At 36.2% G+C, this 19,432-nt stretch overlaps 2 protein-coding genes across 5 annotated transcripts; both read right to left on the reverse strand.

The window, feature by feature from the left end:
* Positions 1–3,301: 3,301 nt before the first annotated feature.
* LOC309717705 (sialic acid-binding Ig-like lectin 14) lies at positions 3,302–8,462 on the reverse strand. Of its 4 annotated transcripts, none has more exons than XM_082552486.1 (7): positions 8,373–8,462; positions 7,865–7,953; positions 7,164–7,556; positions 6,586–6,906; positions 6,195–6,452; positions 4,535–4,640; positions 3,302–4,436 (listed from the first exon to the last, which is right to left on the reverse strand). In XM_082552486.1, the coding sequence occupies exons 2-7, from the start codon at positions 7,914–7,916 to the stop codon at positions 4,328–4,330; spliced, it is 1,239 nt and encodes a 412-aa protein (XP_082408612.1). In that variant the 5' UTR covers positions 7,917–7,953; positions 8,373–8,462; the 3' UTR covers positions 3,302–4,327. The 4 variants fall into 4 exon arrangements, with proteins under 4 accessions (XP_082408612.1, XP_082408611.1, XP_082408613.1 ...); XM_082552485.1 differs by having other exon boundaries at positions 4,535–4,643; XM_082552487.1 differs by lacking the exon at positions 3,302–4,436 and having other exon boundaries at positions 4,549–4,645.
* A 5,508-nt stretch (positions 8,463–13,970) lies between these two features.
* Positions 13,971–18,875, reverse strand: LOC309718014 (peroxidasin homolog; the record flags this gene model as incomplete). The annotated part of the gene is made up of 8 exons (XM_082552957.1): positions 13,971–14,448; positions 15,384–15,453; positions 15,543–15,648; positions 15,781–16,062; positions 16,156–16,437; positions 16,995–17,276; positions 18,082–18,363; positions 18,734–18,875. Coding segments are annotated over 8 exons (1,542 nt in total), but the record flags the coding sequence as incomplete, so codon positions are not given.
* Between the last annotated feature and the right edge of the window lie 557 nt (positions 18,876–19,432).

Below are 19,432 nucleotides of genomic sequence, written 5' to 3' on the forward strand. Positions count from 1 at the left end.
GTTCATGATGTGTGTGAATGATTTATAATGGGTTACATAATTTCACGAATATATATTTAGTGTTAAAAATGTCTTTATTTGAAATGTACATGTGTAAAGTGTAAGAGCTAGTTTTTCGTGACAACACCCTTAACGAGAGCACACGAGACTTTTCTATTCCCAAATAAAACATTAAAACTACACAACTTATACATGATCACACACTTGATTTGTCCATAACTAGTTTTTAACCTGTGCCTTAAACAAGTTGAATGTTGAGCATTTTCTAATAAATTGAGGAAGACAGAACGGACGTTCTGCCCAAATGCTGTCCGTCTGTGGGGTAAGCTAAAGGTTTATTGAAAGAAAAGCAACACAAGGATTTAAAGACGTCTTTTCAGGACAAGCAGTCAACAAGGTATTTGTCATTTGAGAAATGTTTTTATTTGTGTTTGGACTTAATACTTGTACTGTAAAGTTGCTAATTGGTTTGTACTATTCACTCTTGACCAGTTCTCACTGCGTACTGGCGATGGTGAAGCTAAGGAGGAGAGAAAGCCCAAGTAATAAATGCCCGTTTCAAAGAACCAACCTGTGTCTGTGTTGTCGTGAAGAGAACTACACAATAAATATGTGTTAATATAAATTAAACTGGGCAGATATCATTAAAAAGTATTTTAAATGTGCTATACTTGTAGGGTAGTGTGGACCAATTGAGAAGGACAAGAACTGAACTTTGAATCACAATAATCCTTCAAAATGTTCTTCTTAAAGTCATGATGACTGAATGCGACATCCTCATCTGTAATCTTACCTTCACTACTTTATGAAATGTTTATACATAAAATGAATATTGCATGGATTTGCACTACCATGAGTTGACCAACATGGCTGCTTCTTTCATGTTTCAACATTAGGGATCTGTGTATCAACTTTTTGACAACAATTCAGCTTTACTAAGAAGCCTCTAGAATAAGTTTTCTCATCATTACTATTTTTTGATCAAACAAATACTAAATGTCTACTTAATGTATACTAGTGTCTGTGTTTTAGGAAGAAACTCTCCTCCTGGCAGGGTTGTTGCATCACAGACTCAATCATATTCCCTTCAAAGAACAGAATTTTTTTTGTGCCAATTAAAATACGTTAGCATTTTGTAAAAATCTGCATTACTAAAATTCTATTCTAATATAAAAAGAAAGAAAGAAAGATGTGTTGTTGTTTATGTAAAGGGAATACTTAAAGCAATTTTAGGTGTCCGCATTTTGCTCATTTGCTGGTTCATTATTAGATTTCGGATAACTAAAATAAGTTAATAAAGCTGTAATGTATTTAAAAAAAACATGGATTTTTAAAAATGTACATTGCTGCAGCACTTCTTCTCTAACAGCTTATAGTTTAATCATACACATGTGAGCCACAGTTCATGTATTAAGCAGTCCACAGGTTAATATACAATGACCTTAATCTTTTAAACATTACTTGTTTATTCCTCTTCTAATTCATCTGTTTTCAGTAAGTTTGTCTTTTGTGAAGATTATGCAAAAATTCTTTTACTGAATTTCAATGAACTTGCTTTCAGCTATGTGCATATTAAAGGAGCAAATGAATTTTGACATACAAATGGTAAATGGCCTGTATTTATATAGCGCTTTACTAGTCCCTAAGGACCCCAAAGCGCTTTACATATCCAGTCATCCACCCACTGGTGATGGCAAGCTACATTGTAGCCACAGCCACCCTGCGGCGCACTGACAGATGCGAGGCTGCCGGACACTGGCGCCACCGGGCCCTCTGACCACCACCAGTAGGCAAGGGGTGAAGTGTCTTGCCCAAGGACACAACGACCGAGACTGTCCAAGCCGGGGCTCGAACCGGCAACCTTCCGATTGCAAGGCAAACTCCCAACTCTTGAGCCACGATCGCCGAACGATACAAGTGGCCCTCTTTCTTTAAAATTACAGAACCTTGAAGCAGGATGAGCCCTTAAGGACAACAAAATACTGCAACTGTAATCTAGTCCCTGTTACTGTTTCCATTTCTGATTTCCCATCAGCATTATTTTTTTTATCATGACCTTGCTCTGTGACCACATAAATCTGATGATTTTGATGTATTTGAATTACACAGATTTTTTTATTTTTTATTTTTTATTTTTTACAAAAGAATAGCCTGTACTACAAGCAATTTGTTCAGGCGCAGTGTTTGCTTTGAAAGAGAAAACACACATCCCTTTAGGGTTATGTCAGCAAGGGTATCCGGTGTAAAGATCTGCCAAATCAAACATCACATACGCCCCCTGAAGAAACCCCTTCTAAATGTGAGACTCTGTGAGTCTGTTTTTGCACATATCTTAAGGAATAACTGCCTGACACTTGTCCAAAAAAGCTGTAAAGTTCAACAGGTTTCACAACATTGTAAAGAAATGCAATTTTTCTAGCTGCCCACAGAGGTTGACAAATGTGCAAAAACCCCCATTAAGATAATAAAAACAGCTTTAACGATATACTTTTTATGTGCTCATTTTTAATCTAGCTTTTCAATTTAAAGGGTGTTAAAGAGAAATTACACATCAGTTATATGTAATAAACATACAAACTTACCAGGCAAACACAACATAAATGAAAATAAGCACAATTATGAGGACAGAAAAGTAAAGAGAAGTGCTGACAAATGATGAGCTGTAGTAAGAATAGAAGACTATAAATGTTAGGGTTAATGTGTTGTAGGTTGTCATTTAAAAAGCTAGAATGCTTTTGTTTGCTCCCTATGTAACCCATGCATATGAGTATGTGCACGACCTTCATAATGAGAAAAATCTGCCTTGAGAAGAACAGACTCAACTCAATGAAGGAAGCCACCTGGCGGGACAAGGTAACAACAACATCCTGGTAGGGCTGCACTCACATCGTATAACCACGCTTGCACAACACACTTTGTAAACATATATAGTAATTTGTCTTAGTTAACACAGCAACAAGCTTTATGAATATTCATGTGTGTAAACAATAAAAGCAACCTGCAGGGGGAAGCAAGTTGAAGTGGGTTGGAGACAACTGCTTCCCTCGCGGTGAGTGTAAACCAGAGCTCTGTGTGACCTCCTACCTGAGTGAGTTTCTGTTTATCCAGCAGTATCAGAGGTGAAACTCTGACATTGATTTGCAGGTGTTTGCTTGGCAATACACTGAATATGTTAGTTAGCAATGGTAAGGAAGGAACAAGAGAAAACTGAGTGTCTGGTGTTTTTTGACTTGGGCACTGTGTTTTCCTGTGCCCATCTATGAGGGTGTAGCCCTATTTTCTCACCTGCTTCTCCCAGCAATTCAGTTCAATTCAATTTTATTTATACAGCGCCAAATCACAACAACAGTCGCCTCAAGGCACTTTATATTGTATAGTAGACCCTACAATAATACATGCAGAGACAAAACCCCAAACAATCATATGACCCCCTATGAGCAAGCACTTTGGCGACAGTGGGAAGGAAAAACTCATTTTAACAGGAAGAAACCTCCAGCAGAACCAGGCTCAGGGAGGGGCGGCCATCTGCTGCAGCCTTTCTCAGTGGTCTTCTGCAGCCAGTGATCCATCAATGGCAATCAGCAGAATGACATTTAAGACAAGCTCAGCCCTTCACTCTGTTGTCAGCTACCTCACGGTGGTACCCAGGCTTTCATGCTAGTTGTTGTTCATGTTTTTTAAATAAAACTTTTTTTTTTTTTTTAGAAAAGCAAACAAAACACCACATTTTCAAAAGGTTTGGCAGGTGTTTTCTCGTTTGTTTGTTTGGGTTTTTAGTATTACTTAAACATTAAGTGGTAATCCAATGAGTGCCAGCAGTGGCCCACAGCTCAAGTTTGAGACCCCTGATTTAAAAAGATTGTTGCCTCTAATTTGTACCTGTGGATGATTTCTTAGGAAAAGTTCAAGGTAGAGTTGTAAACTTTTTTTGTGTCATTTTCCAGGTGATATATTCATCTCTGTAATTATTCCTCTGCCTGACTTTCTGGATGTTTGGCTGCTAGTCTTTTCTTTTCATAATTTCTACCTTGTCATGCTGTCAAACTCAGTGCTGACATCATTGGATGATCATGCCGGCCTTCTCTGAGCCAATCAGCATCCGTTTTGTGTGCTATAAATCTTAGTGGTCTTCTGTTGTTCTGCCTTTCAGACTCCTTTGTTTACAATTTTAATGGACTCTATGTATAAGTTGAAATAAAAAGTGTAGTTTATTACATGTAAAACATTCCCTACAATGCAATGTAAAAAATAACAAAACAATAACAGACTGCCATTACAACAGCACAGCTTTCTGAAACTTGTGACTGGAAATCTGACGCCTGACTTTTCAGTTTATATGTTGTGCAAGAACATCATAATCTGGTGACACATCTGCTTTTTGCAGTGACATGTAGGTTCTCTCCTCCTGATGTAGGTTCACCTTTTTTCTTGAATTCCTTTGATGAGAAGAAACAGAACCTCATTATTGTCTAAAAGTCTTGACTGCATTCAAAGAGTCAAACAAAAACATAAACATACATGTGGAGAAACATACCAGAGGAACCATATGTAGGTTATGCAGAAGGCATTCAAAGTGAGAGATACACCAGCAACAATCCAGGGAAGAACTGTACTGTAAGAACCACAGTGTTTCACACGAGCTGCTCTAAGACAGAAGAGAACACATGCAAACACACATACACACCAAACACACACAGATAGATATAATAAATAATAAATAAATAATTTCCCCCAAGGATCAATAAAGTATTCTGATTCTGTCAGGGCTCTGTGTGCGGGCAGGCGGAAATGTGGATCCAAATGCAGGACTCCGAGACGAAATGTAACTAAAACCACAGCTTTTATTGCTGGCATGAAACAAAAACAAAAACACAAACCAAACCAAACCATGAAACCAAGCAGGAACACACAGGCAGGGTCTGAGGGTACGACACGACACTGAGCACAGGAAAACACAGGGCTAATATACACAGGGTGGTAATCAGCGAATGGGCAACAGGAGGGAGACACAGCTGGGAGAGATCAGGGTTAACGAGACGGGGGAACCAAGCTGCACACACTAACATAAGACAAAGACTTTCACAATAAAACAGGAAACATGAATTACTAAACAAGCATGCAGACTTTACATTGAGAGACAGACAGACAGAGAATGACACATGGAACCTGAACTAAACTAAACGTGAGATATAACTGAGAACAAATCCTTAAGCACGGATAAACAGAAACAAGAAATAATAATCATCATCACTACGAGAATAAGAAAACAATCCATGAAGCAGAATTAAACCGAAATATAATAAACTCAAAATACTGGACTGTGACAGATTCTGATTAAAAATGTATATGATTACATATTGATATATATAAATTATGTTTCCTGGAGCCACAGCTGAGAAGCTAAACATCTCCCTGCAGGTTGCCAACCTCTGCTCTAAATTCATACTGTTGTGTAGCTACTGTAGATATCTCTGCACCGCTGACTGATGCGTAGTGTGCACAATGTTGTTGTGATATTTTGTTTATTGCAAATGTTTCCTTTGATTTGCACAGTTTGGATCTTTGAAAACTCTGAAAAGACATGATCAGAAATATAAACAACGTAATAACCAAGGTAAAATATGATTTTTAGTGAAATATTAACTTCACATTCAACATTGGTACGATGTACTGTCACATTCTGCATGACAAGTGTAGCTGAGACAGTGTTTTGCCCTCATTAACACTTATATTCCCATTGAGCTAAAGTTTCCATTTATCTGTGACACACATTCGGTTTATTAAGGAGGAAAAATATCTCAAATACTTAGTATATATATATATATATATATATATATATATATATATATATATATATATATATATAAAGAAAAGAAAAGAAAAGAAAAGAAAAGAAAAAAAAGAAAACAGCCTGCTGGTAAATTAAAAGAAAACCTGAAACCCTGACACATACAACGAGTTGATCAGGATGTTTGGCTCCATGTTAACAAAACATCTGAGAGGTAGGTACACGGACGCTTGGCTAGGTGAAAAATGTCTATTTGTCAACTCTATAAATGAATGTTGCCCTTGCTAGTTGGCAAGATAAATATTACTACTTATTTGTACTTTATTAATGTGTAAGATCAGTTAAGTGTCAGGACAGAAAAAGCCATCCACCATTTTCACCTGACTGAAAAAAGCAGTTTACTTACACATCACTGTTATATCGATGTTTTCCTGCAGGATATTGTTCATATGCTTTGCTGTACAGACGTACTGTCCAGAATGTTCAGTTGTAGCATTAATTATAGAGAGTGTGGCTGATCCAGTGTCATTGTGCAGGGTTATATCAGAACCAAGTTTAGACCACATAATCAGAGATGGAGGAAAACTTTCAACACTGCAGGTCAGGTTCAGAGTTTCACCCTCCTTCACATTTGTACCCCCAGTGATGTTAACTTCCTTAACATCTGTTACACAGAAATAAAAATGACATATTAATAAAACTTCTCTTTTTCTCTTTCCTGTAAGACCATCTGACTAAGAGAGCACACTGCTTTCAAAAGAATTCAGCATACAAAGTTATATAGTGAAAATACTCACAGTTTACTTTTAAAGTTGAACCCTCCTCCGTAGTTTTTTCTCCAGTGAAGCGGATTTTACAGGTGACATTGGTGTTGTGGTGTTCAGCAGAGGAGTTGAAAGTCAGAGTTGAAATGTGTCTTTGTGTGAAAGCAGTTAGAGTTTTAGTCCTGAAAGAAGTGCTGCTTCCTGTAATGTAAGATTCAGTCCCTCCTGCTCCACTCCATGTCCAGGTGATTTCAGGAACAGATCCAGAGCAGAGACCAGGAGCAACACAGGTCAGTGTGGCCTGCTGTCCCTCAGTCAGTGTGGGAAGCTTAACTCTGGGTTTCTGACTAAGACCTAGTGGAAACATAGAACGTAAGAATAATCTGGTTAACTGCCTGAAGTTCATCAACTACTTATATTTTGGCTTAAATTATAGGAAATTATGTTAAGCAGGTAGATGTGGAACATAAAGTGTTGTATTTCGTTCTAACAGCACACAGGGGTAAATAATGGGGAAAATCCCTTCATACTTGAGACAAAAATTAATAAATAAAGTAGCACAAAAACCAATATTTATTCTCAACATCCTTTTTTTGATGCAGTGTTTGTACCTTCAACTGAGACAGTTGTCTTTTGAATAGATGCAAATCCATCTCCTCTCCGATTCAGTTCACCATTAACTCTGATCCGATACAATCCAGAATCCGACTCTTTGAGATCATTAATGATGATGCTGCAGTTGTTCTGTCTTATATCAGGCTCTAAGAGTGACACACGTCCTTCAAAGCCATACTGAACACGGATATTGTTTTTGCTGTGAAATATTATTTCATCATCATAGATACAGCTTGAATTTGCTTCACATTTGTACCAAACTATATGTTTGGGTGTAAATCCAACAGCAGTAGTGAAAGAACACGGGATCACAACACAGAGTCCAGCCTCTGCTGTTAGTGTCTCACTAAGTGTGATGCAGTATTGTCCACTGCATTGTTGTGATGTGCCTGTTATTACAAAGGAGGAGGTAAAAAAAAGAGGAAAAGAATATTTGGTTCATCTGAATAGTTGTATAATGCACAAGTCAGGTGACAGTGATCTTATTAATTTATGTGAACTCTAAATTCTGTTACATGAATTTATACTTATAATTTGATTGCATGTCAAAAAAACACTTTTACTCACCACACACACACACACACACACACACACACACACACACACACACACACACACACACACACACACACATAACCGCATAAAACAAAACACTAATAAAGCAGAATTAGAGGAATATAAAGAAGAAGACTCAAACCTGTTTCAGCACACACACAAAAAAGGAAAGTCGCCCAGATCAGAACAAACATCCTGACTTGACGTTCAGTCTCTCCCTCCAGAGACAAACTTTATTGCAGCAAATGAAGTAAAGAGAGATTAGAACAAAGGAAATGCAACATTTTACGTCACACATCGCAATACAGGATGTTGCATGCTTGGTTATTCCATAGTTATGTACCAGTTTTACCGACTGTGCCAACACCACTACCCTAAAGTTTTTATGGTAAACACACACAAAGATCTGTTCTCAAAAGATTCAAAAGGTAAACAAAAGCACTATTACAAAACAAACTGTTAGAACTGCATGTTCTCTGTCGTATTCCATGTAACTTTAGGTCATCTGTATCATTTCATGAATTCAAGAAGTGGCTTCCGTCTAGCAAGTTTTTTGACCAGCACAGTTCACACTTTTATATAATCCTGCGGCTCATTTAGGGTTTTAAAATATATTTTCCACAAAAAACATTAAATGTTTGTTTTTTTACCTCTTTTCTCTGGTCTTTCACCACTCCTCTCTCCACCGTGATCTCAGCTGACCTTTATCCTTGAAGTTTTTCTTCCTCACTTCTCTTTTTTCTTTCTTCCTTCTTTTTACAACAGGATTTCAGGAAGTGTGAGTACATGTTCAAATTGAATTAGGGCAGACCCACTTTTATGAAGTTATTATTTTATATCGCACTATATATGCTCTAATAAAAAAACTCATCAAGTAATGAAAAAAACAAACCTTTTTAAAAACAACAAAAAGATGCTCCATGACTGAAACTTTATAAAGATAGGTTGTTGCTGAGCACTGGGACAAGTTAAGTAGGTTTATTTCTAGGTTTGTTAGATACAATGAATACAAAAACAGGTGCAAGAGAAAAAGAGAAAGAGGCAGGATATGTGAGAGTCTCGGACATCGACAGAAGTATTTTTTGAATGTTAAATTCATGAAATACTCTCTGTTTGGTTATGTTCCTTAGATTTTGGTTTCATTGGTTTGGTTTGGTTGCTAGTGTGATTGTTTATGTCTTCAATACTTACATAACAATAACTATTTTAATGGTTTTGGGTTTATGTTTTCTTTTGATTTGCCTTCTGTTTATTTTGTCTGTGAAGGTTCTCAGTCATCCAGGGCATTCTAGTCTAAGGAGCTTGGAAAGAAAGGCGTCTCGACTTCTTTAGCTTTTTGAAGACGTTTCACTTCTCATCCGAGAAGACTTTCCAGTTCTAAGAGCAAATGGTGGAGAGTCCCAGATTTTAAACCCTATGGGAGTGTCCCCCTGTTTTATGGGCGCCCTATTGATCCTCTACCTAATCAGACACGCTGTGGTCGCAGATTTTGAAGCTATCCTGATAACCTTATCCCACCAACGATGTGGAGATTCAACTTTTTTTTTTTTTTTAGATCCAATTAAAATCAAGCACTCAAAAAGATGCTCTGGAAAAAAGTAGAATTCTTGGAACTGAGTTTAATACATTGAATCACATGAACAGCAGGAAAAATACATACAGACATTTAACAAGAGAATTACATAGCAGAAAGCAAGCAAAGCAGTACAGCCTCAAGCACAGACAGCAGAGCAACACAGAGATGGACAGAAAGAAGCAGCAGGAAGAAAGTGCTGGGGTGTCATCTGGTCCCCTAATATATAGTGACCAGTATCCCCGCCCCCTGCTGCTGGGTAACTTTCCCACTCGTCCTGAATCGTCCAGAGGCCAGTCAGGACCCTTTGGCTTTTTCTTATCACAATAGGTCATGACACGGTCAAACATCGCACATTAATCCTAATTATTATATCTTACACAGCAAGTGGCACAATCTTATCTTATACAATAGGTTACATGCATAAAATGGTGATTCTCATATATAAAAACACTTTATTGTAGGTTTACAGTGTGTGTGTGTGTGTGTGATTATATCATATGATATTTTATCATGACGTGTTCAAGATCTCTGCTACAGTGTTACTGTTTTGTCTGTGCTGCATGAAAAATGTTGAGTGTGTAGTTACCGGAGTTGGAGAGTGAGCTATTCAGGAGAACTCTCCCCTTACATTAACTGCCCTGTTACTGTACCACCTTAATACACCATGTGCTTAAGACTCTACGTGAAAGTTAAAATATATATGTTCAGTGCAGATAGATATACAGTGTATATAGTTATTTTGTTTTTTAGTATTGTGTATTTTCTAGTTGATTCTGTTGTTCTTTATATTCAAGCAGATTTGTATCTTCAACTTGTATCAGGTCTTTCTTAGTCGATTAGCTCCTGTTGCTTTTTTTTTTTTTTTTTTTTAATTTTGGCTTCTGTTTGATAGTGTGTGAGTTTGTTGTTCCCCAGTATCCTCTTATACAGAATGTTGGGGTTGTTACTCAAAAAGTAATTTATTGCACATTGCTTGTTACATTTATTAAAAGTAATGCAGCACATTAGTTAACTACTTGTCAGAAAAAGTAATTTGTTATACTACTTGCTACATTACTTTTGCATTACTTAGCAATGATAAATATGCAGAGAAAGAAAAAGAACATATTATAATATGCAAATGCTGTTAAAGAACGTTCTGTGTAGAGTTCATGATGTGTGTGAATGATTTATAATGGGTTACATAATTTCACGAATATATATTTAGTGTTAAAAATGTCTTTATTTGAAAGCTTAACTCTGGGTTTCTGACTAAGACCTAGTGGAAACATAGAACGTAAGAATAATCTGGTTAACTGCCTGAAGTTCATCAACTACTTATATTTTGGCTTAAATTATAGGAAATTATGTTAAACAGGTAGATGTGGAACATAAAGTGTTGTATTTCGTTCTAACAGCACACAGGGGTAAATAATGGGGAAAATCCCTTCATACTTGAGACAAAAATTAATAAATAAAGTAGCACAAAAACCAATATTTATTCTCAACATCCTTTTTTTGATGCAGTGTTTGTACCTTCAACTGAGACAGTTGTCTTTTGAATAGATGCAAATCCATCTTCTCTCCATTTCCGTTCACCATTAACTCTGATCCGATACAATCCAGAATCCGACTCTTTGAGATCATTAATGATGATGCTGCAGTTGTTCTGTCTTATATCAGGCTCTAAGAGTGACACACGTCCTTCAAAGCCATACTGAACACGGATATTGTTTTTGTTGCTGTGAAATATTATTTCGTGATCATAGTCACATCTTGAATATGCTTCACATTTGTACCAAACTATATGTTTGGGTGTAAATCCAAAACCAGTAGTGAAAGAACACGGGATCACAACACAGAGTCCAGCCTCTGCTGTTAGTGTCTCACTAAGTGCGATGCAGTATTGTCCACTGCATTGTTGTGATGTGACTGTTAATACAAAGGAGGTAAAAAAAAAAAAAAAAAAAGAGGAAAAGAATATTTGGTTCATTTGAATCGTTGGATTAATTTATGATGAATTCTACTTCAATAATGAATACTTATAATCTGAATGCATTTCAAAAAAACACTTTTAATACTCACACACACACACACACACACACACACACACACACACACACACACACACACACACACCTGCACATATAACCGTATAAAACAAAAATGATAAAGCAGAATTACAAGATTAGAAACAAGAAGAATCAAACCTGTTTCAGCATTACTGACTCTTTTACACAAAAAGAAAGATGCCCAGATCAGAACAAACATCCTGACTTGATTCTCAGCACGTGCAGTCTCTCCCTCCAGTGAGAAACTTTATTGGAGCAAATGAAGTAAAGAGATATTAAGGGAATTCAACATCTTACATCACACATTGTAATAGAGGATGTGGCATGCTTGGTTATTCCGTAGTTATGTATGCCTACATCATTACCCTAAAGTTTTTCTGGTAAACAAAGATCTGTTCTCAAAAGATAAATGACCAAAGCAAAATATTTTTTACAGCTCAACAAAAGCACTAATGCAATAAAAACTGTTACTACTGTACTGAACAGTGGATTCTCAAACTAACACATTTTTTGACCAGCACAGTCAACACCTTTATACAATATTGTTTAGTGTTTTAAAGATATTTTGAAAAAAACATTAAATGAATGTTTTTTGTTTTTTTTTTACCTCTTTTGTCTATTTCTTCTTCAGTCTTCTATCCACAGTGAAAGTCTGCTGACTTTTAATCTTCAAGCTTCTCCTTTTCCTTTCTTCCGTATTTTTACAGCAAGATTTCAGGAAGGGTGTGATACATTCAAACTGGATTACGACACATTCACTTTTATGAAGTTATCTGATGTGCACATAAGTGGTCCGCAGGTGCGCACAATAAAAGACGCGAACCAGATAAGAACGTGCGTTTGCGTAAATAGGATTTTCTGGTTGAGGACAGACATTTGTTTAGAACTCTTAAAGATGTCGAAGAAGCAAGCTCCTTTAAGCAATTACTTTGGTGTTCCTCCACCTCCAAAGAAATGTCAGAAGGAGCCCGAACCGCAAAAGAAGCGCGTATTCTAGGAAAAGTGGTTGCAGGAGGTGAACTGGCTTCAAACGAATGATGAACGCACAGAGATGTGGTGCAGAATATGCCGTGAAAATCCCAGCAGACAAAAACAGTGACTTTTATATGTACGCAAACGCACGTTGCAACTTCTTATCTGGTGCGCGTCTTTTATTTTGACAGCGAATGCGCACCACTTATGTGCACCCCTGTAACACTATATATGCTCTATATTATATAATAAAATAGTCATCATCAACTCATAATTACAAAAAAAACCCAAACTGAAAAAGTTTTTCAACTTTGAATTCATGTTTATTATTAAATATTCTCTGTTCGGTTATGTCTCTTTGGGTTTGTGGTTTTGAATTCTTAGCAAGCGGTTCAGATTTTCATTATTTCTCTGGAAATTATTTGCCTTTTTTTTAAATATAGTTTTAGGTTTCAGTCAGAGTCAGTTTGCATGTCCCTGCTTTCTGCTAAATTATTTTATCCCCCCCCCCCCCCGTGATTTTTAGACCTGCATGTTGAAACAGTCTGCAGTGCAAACAAGCATAAAATCAGAAACTGATTGCAATGACATGGTCCTGGGTCTGTTTTCCAGTTTAGTTTATTTAAGTATTATAAATTCCTGGCTTGCCTAATGTTTATGTTGACTCTTGTATTTGTCCCTCTTACTCAATGCAGTTACCCTCTTAGCAGCTGCCTTGGTTTTATTCCCCTCTTTGTCTCAAGCCCGGTGCACTTAGTCTTTTCATGTGACTGTTTTCCCCCTTCAGTTATCTCACTTCCTGTTTTATTTTGGTAAGTCTGCTATTTCTGTAAGTAGAGGTTTTCAGTTCCCTTTTGTATTTTGTGTTTCACCTTTTTTGTATTTTGGTCATCAGCCTAAATAAACGGCTTGTTTGTTTCACTCAGTCTATCTGTGAGATTACATTTGGGCCCTCCTCTCCACTACATACCTATGACATATGATCCTGTATTTGCTTGTGTTACACAATTCAGACTGCTACAGCATGAATAGGTGTTCTGACTTTGACTAAACCATCAGACATGGTGCAGCAGCACCAGGATCACAACTCCACAGTATCTGACTTGTCATGTACCGCTGCTGGGTTACACTGCCCCCTATTGGTGAATGGTGTGAAGGGTAGAGGAGAAAAAAAACTCACTACAAACAAAAGTGTCAAATCTCACTGTTTTTTTTGTTTTGTTTTGTTTTTGTTTTGTTTTTTTCAGTTTTATATGTTAGGATTTTTTACCCTACAATATTAAATGCCTTGAGGCAACAGTGATTTGGCTCTGTATAAATTTAATTTATGTCATTCAATTTTAAATGCCACTGGAACAATATGGTGGATACCCATGCCAACATAACATAAGGAAATTTCTTACAAGCTGGAGGGTTTCAGAGAAAAGAAAATACATGACCTTAGATATGAAGTTTGGTAACTGGGAAAAATACATTACTGAGAACAAAATATTAAGTAGCTGTATGGTAAAAAAGGGCAACTGTAAATAAATGTACACACTTTTAATTATATCTTTTCAATGTTTCTGACAAGACAATCTCAGGGTGGGCATTTGCCATCTCAACAATAAAACAGGAAAAAATCATTCCACAACACATAGACTTAAGACTAAGATTAAACTGAAGATTTTAATATAATAAAGACATATCTAAAATTTGTATCAACTGTGACATTTTTCTAAAATATCATGCTATTTCGGATAATTTGAGAGACAAGCTGACACTGGAACATTTGATTATTTATTCTTTGAAACTGAAAAACCATATTGGCCACAAGCACTTTTTCCTGACCATGATGGAGATTTAAAACAAATTCTTATCCTTATGTCCGTCTTCCTTTTCTGGAAAACAGTCTTTTATCTCCAGTACCACCACCTCCCCCTCTTTCACCTTATTCTCCACCATCATCTCCACCTTCTTCTTGTACTACTTTCTTAATTTGAGCATCATTTATCACTTTCCTCCTTAATGCTTCCCTGGCACTATTTCTTTTCAAAGGGATAAATTAGTGTCAGCATACTCCACTTCTTTTGGTCCACTGTTTAAGATCAGAGTCTGATTTTCTTCTAATAGGGAACCATCATATACCTGTTAGATAGAAAGTAAATAATATTAGTTGTTCATTTCTATCTGGTATCTTTACATTCTTTTGTTATTAAATTGTTGTGACTTTTTTTGGCCTGATAATCAACTTGATGCAACGTTGAATCTTGAATTACTGTCATGCTTTGCAGTTTTTGTATTTGTTGTTTTTGATCATGGCTGTTAAAGATGCATTTTTGCTCATTTATAGGTTCATGATTAGATTTTGGTTCACCAGAATAAGTCTGCAGGTTTCAGTGTTATAAAGCATCTCTTTTCCTGCTTAGTCTGCAAGTCCAGTCTGCTATGATTAGTGAATTTGTTTGGTTGGCACACAACCTTAATTGTACTGTATCTGTAGTCATAACTCTATGAGCATGGGTAACAAAACGTTATAGTTTGACCATACACATTTCAAACTGAATCCCAACACAATTCATAAAAATGTTTTCAGGCTTTAACACTTGCAAAATAACTGGCATTATGAGCAGTTATTTCTCTTCTAACGCATATGTTTTCAGTTGATCTGTTAGTGAAATTATGCACAAATTAACTTTCTCAATTTGAACTAAACTTGGTGGACAGACAAATGGTGGGTATGTAAAAGAAATCAGTTCATTGTGGAATGAAAATGGCCCATTTCCTTTCAAATTGTAGAAACCTTTTTTACAGTTTAAATGAAACTTCTTTCAATGCTTAAAAAGTTAAAACTTCACTATAATCCACATGCAGTACTTTGGTTTATTTTAATTGGTTTTAATGTTTTTAATTTCAAAAGCTTTGGATCTTTGCAACTTTGCAGACTTTTAGTAGTGCAAAAACAATTATGAAATATTAATCAATAAAGTGGAAATATGGCCACTTCAGCATTCTAGACATGTGAGCAAAAACTCATATAATACCAGTTATATTAAAAAAAAATGCCACATGAACATCACTACCTGTGGATCATCTTGACGTCTGTCCATCTCCAAAATCTCATGAAGGTTTCCAGAGCTCTTCTGTTTTTTTCTGAGAATTATATTTTTTAAGAAGCAAATTCATGTTCAGCCTTATTTACAGAGAAAACCTAATAATAATTAGAAAAGTAAATGCTGTACCTGTAATACTTTTTGGCCAAAAAGCAAACAACTGCTGTAAGAAGTGTCCCAATCAAAAAGGCAACGATGACTTTTAGGTATCCCTTGCTTAAATCTAACGGTTGCTCTGCACTCAAAGGAACAACATGGAAAAAAAACACATTTTTACTTCATTATATTTTGCACAAGTTAAATGTTTTCTTATGTGTTACTAAAAAAATAATTGTTGCGGTCAAAAATTGTTTATTTGAAAACATACCATATTTTTTAGAGTTGTTGTGGATTGTGAATTTTTCTTTAGCTTCTTCATTTCCATTGTTGCTGACACATTCAAGAGTGATGTTGCCATGCTTTTCTACATTTAGGCTGACAGTGCTGTTGACTGTGTCATTTGACACAGCAGTAATGACAGAGTACTCAGTGTTGTTCTTGAGGGGCAACCACTGGATGGTAGGTAAAGGAAACCCTTCAATGATACACACACAGGTCAAGACCTGTGACTGAAGCACACATCCTGAACCATTTTGAATATTTGATAGCCCTGTAAAAAGAAATGCCAGATCATAAAAAAAAGTAAATTGTGAGTTTGGTATGAATATGAATTTCAGATTCAAGATTAGTGCTGTCTACTTACAAGTCACAGTCACTCTGACATTTACGGTCACAATTGTGTCCAGATGTTTTGCAGCACAGATGTACTGTCCAGAATCTTTTGCTGTCACATTTGGGATGAAAAGTGTTGCTGATCCAGTGTCATTGTGCAAATTAGTGTGAATTCCACTCTGAAGATTTGTGTTGTCACTAACTTTTTTCCACCCAATAAGAGCTGAAGGGATACTTTCAACACTGCAGGTCAAATTCAGAACATCTCCCTCATTAAGAGTTGTATTCCCAGTTATCAGTGGTCTCCTTTTATCTGTGGAACAGAATTCAGCAATTTATAATATGGAGGGCAAAAAAAGAATTGTTCAAGATAACCTTTAAAGAATCATGAAAGACTAAGTTTCCTTGTTCCTCATACTGCTCTCCATGATTCACATCCCAACACTAAAAGAGGGAATATCCTTGGGAATAGAAGTAATATTGGTATCTCATCCATAATTAGATTTCAATTCACTTGTATTTCTCTTTTTCGAATTCAAACATTGAAGGCAAATCACACTCTGTGCTATGGAACGTTTTCTTGAGAGTCAGGTGTTTGGGAATGGAAAGAGAGTACCCAAATGCAGGACACACATACTGACTGACTATGGGCATGGTGTTTATTATAAAGATGGGATGAACAGAACATGGAAGGTTGAACTAAACTGATTAAGTGGACTGAACTGACAACACACATAAGGAATAGGCAATGACGAGACAAGAAACTGAGGGAAACTGAGGGCTTAAATACACTGCATATTGACAATGAATGGAAACAGGTGAGAACACAGCTGACCTAAATATAGTAGAAGATTGGTACTGTCTACTTACAAGTCACAGTCACATCAACATATAAGGTCAGAGTTGTGTCCAGATGTTTTGCTGTACAGATGTAATGTCCAGAATCTTCTGCTGTCACGTTCTGGATGACAAGTGTAGCTGATCCAGTGTTATTGTGCAGATCAGTGTAAGTTCCAATATGAAGGTTTGTGTTGGAGCTAGGTTTTTTCCACACAATAAGAGCTGGAGGGATACTTTCCACACTGCAGGTCAAATTCAGAACATCTCCCTCTTTAACAGTTGTATTCCCAATGATCAGAGGTTGCCTTAAATCTGTGGAGCAGATTTTAGTAATTTATTTAAGATAAAGAAGGATGAAATGGCTAAAACAAAAATATTGGAATATTCTAATGGATGACAAAACCTTTGACACAGAGAGTGATTTTGTACAATACTTTTTCCATGTAGGGGGCATTTTGGCTAGCATGTTTCGGCTTTATTTTTGCCTTGATGATGCAGTGAGGGACACCAATGTCCTCGTTATTTACAGTATGGAGGGAAACAAAATAATTATTCAAGATACCTAAACACAGAAAGTGGGAATATCTTTCGATAAGATGATGTCTGACCATTCTCAAGTAAAATAGGCAGCATGTTTTTGTTGGCATGGTTTAAGTTTCCTTGTTCCTCATACTGCTCAGTATTATTCACATCAAAACACTAAAAGAGGGAATATCCTTGGGAATAATAGTTAGTAATGTCATTAATAACATTAATGCAATTAAAATCAATTTTTTAATACAGTGGCAAATCAATCGATAATAAGTTTCCTTGGGGTAGTGTTTAGTACTTACATATGCTGGTAAGGTAGTCATAATTTGGTCTAAACATTTTAGGAAGTGTTTTAATTAATGTGGACTTTTGATGATATGATATTTTGTATTGATGAAGGGTCATAATAAGATCATCTATGTTATCTCTCTTTCAATTTACCAATTCACCTCTATTTCTCTTTTAACAATTCAAAAGTTGAAGGGACATCACACTCTAAATTTTGGAACACTTTATTATACCTTTAAATAAAAGTATGGCTACTTTTCCAATATATTATAGTGAAATATTAGTGCTGTCTACTTACAAGTCACAGTCACATTGATGTAAGAAATCAGAGTTGTGTCCAGATGTTTTGCTGAACAGATGTACTGTCCAGAATGTTCTGCTGTCACATTCTGAATGACAAGTGTAGCTGATCCAGTGTCATTGCACAGATCAGTGTAAGTTCCAATATGAAGGTTTGTGTTGGAGATAGGATCTTTCCACACAATAAGAGCTGGAGGGATACTGTCCACACTGCAGGTCAAATTCAGAACATCTCCCTCTTTAACAGTTCTATTCCCATTGATCAGAGGTTGCCTTGAATCTGTGAAACACATTTTAGTAATTTATTTAATAAAGAAAGGATGAAATGGCTAAAACAAAAATATTTTAATATAAATTTAACACCAAAAGAGGGAATGTCTTTCAAAAAACTGTTCCATTGCTCCAGTAGTTTTCCAGAGAAACAATGCCAAATTGTACAGTAGCTGCTCTGGCAGTGCATTGTGGCCTGATAACTACTGTTTTATTTTTGAAAATGTATTTCTATTTTCTTACCCACCTTTATCTTTATGTCATGACATTTAAAACAGGCTTACTGTAACAATACAGATCAAGGTTTTTGGCTACCTATCATGTTTATACAATTATGTGAAATTCTAAACTTTACTAGAAGGTTAGTACTGTCTACTTACAAGTCACAGTTACACTAACATAAGAAGTCACGGTGGTATTCAGATGTTTTGCTGTACAGATGTACTGTCCAGAATGCTGTGCTGTCACATTTGGAATGGTAAGTGTAGCTGATCCAGTGTCATTATACAGGTAAGTTCCACTATGAAGGTTTGTGTTCCTACTAATTTTTTTCCACACAATAAGAGCTGGAGGGAAACTTTCAATACTGCAGGTCATATTCAGAACATTTTCTTCTTCTACAGTTGTATCGCCAGTGATCTGAAGTTTCCTTTTATCTGTGGGACACACAAGTAAAGTGGGATGAAACAATGAATGTAATACTAAAAAAAACCATTAAAAAATAACCTTTGATCCATACAGTGATAGGATCCAATATTTTTCACACTGAGGGAAATTTTCTGTTTTGGCTTTATTTTTCTCTAATAGTGCTCTCCACTATAGTCACTGAAACACCAAAAAGAGGTAGAATGGTCTTTCATCTATCAGAAACAATACCGAAGCTGACTACCTGTCAGGTTTATAAACGTATGTGTATTAGTGAACTGCAGATTTGAGAAGATTATTACCGTCTACTTACAAGTCACAGTTACGCTGACATTTACAGTTAGAACTGTATCCAGATGTTTTGCTGCACAGATATATTGTCCAGAATGTTCTGCTGCCACATTCTGGATAACAAGTGTAGCTGATCCAGTATC

The sequence above is a fragment of the Aulonocara stuartgranti genome (genome assembly GCF_965226115.1).
Source record: "Aulonocara stuartgranti genome assembly, chromosome: 11".
Taxonomy (NCBI): domain Eukaryota; kingdom Metazoa; phylum Chordata; class Actinopteri; order Cichliformes; family Cichlidae; genus Aulonocara; species Aulonocara stuartgranti.

What these genes read in the sequence shown, in the direction of transcription:
- LOC309717705 (XM_082552485.1), bottom strand. Translation starts at nt 7,916, where the DNA reads ATGTTTGTTCTGATCTGGGCGACTTTCCTTTTTTGTGTGTGTGCTGAA. An exon ending in TTGTGTGTGTGCTGAAACAG is followed by an intron (nt 7,557 to 7,864) that starts GTTTGAGTCTTC and finishes TTGTAATAACAG; the next exon opens with GCACATCACAACAATGCAGT. An exon ending in TTCAACTTTAAAAGTAAACT is followed by an intron (nt 6,453 to 6,585) that starts GTGAGTATTTTC and finishes TCTGTGTAACAG; the next exon opens with ATGTTAAGGAAGTTAACATC.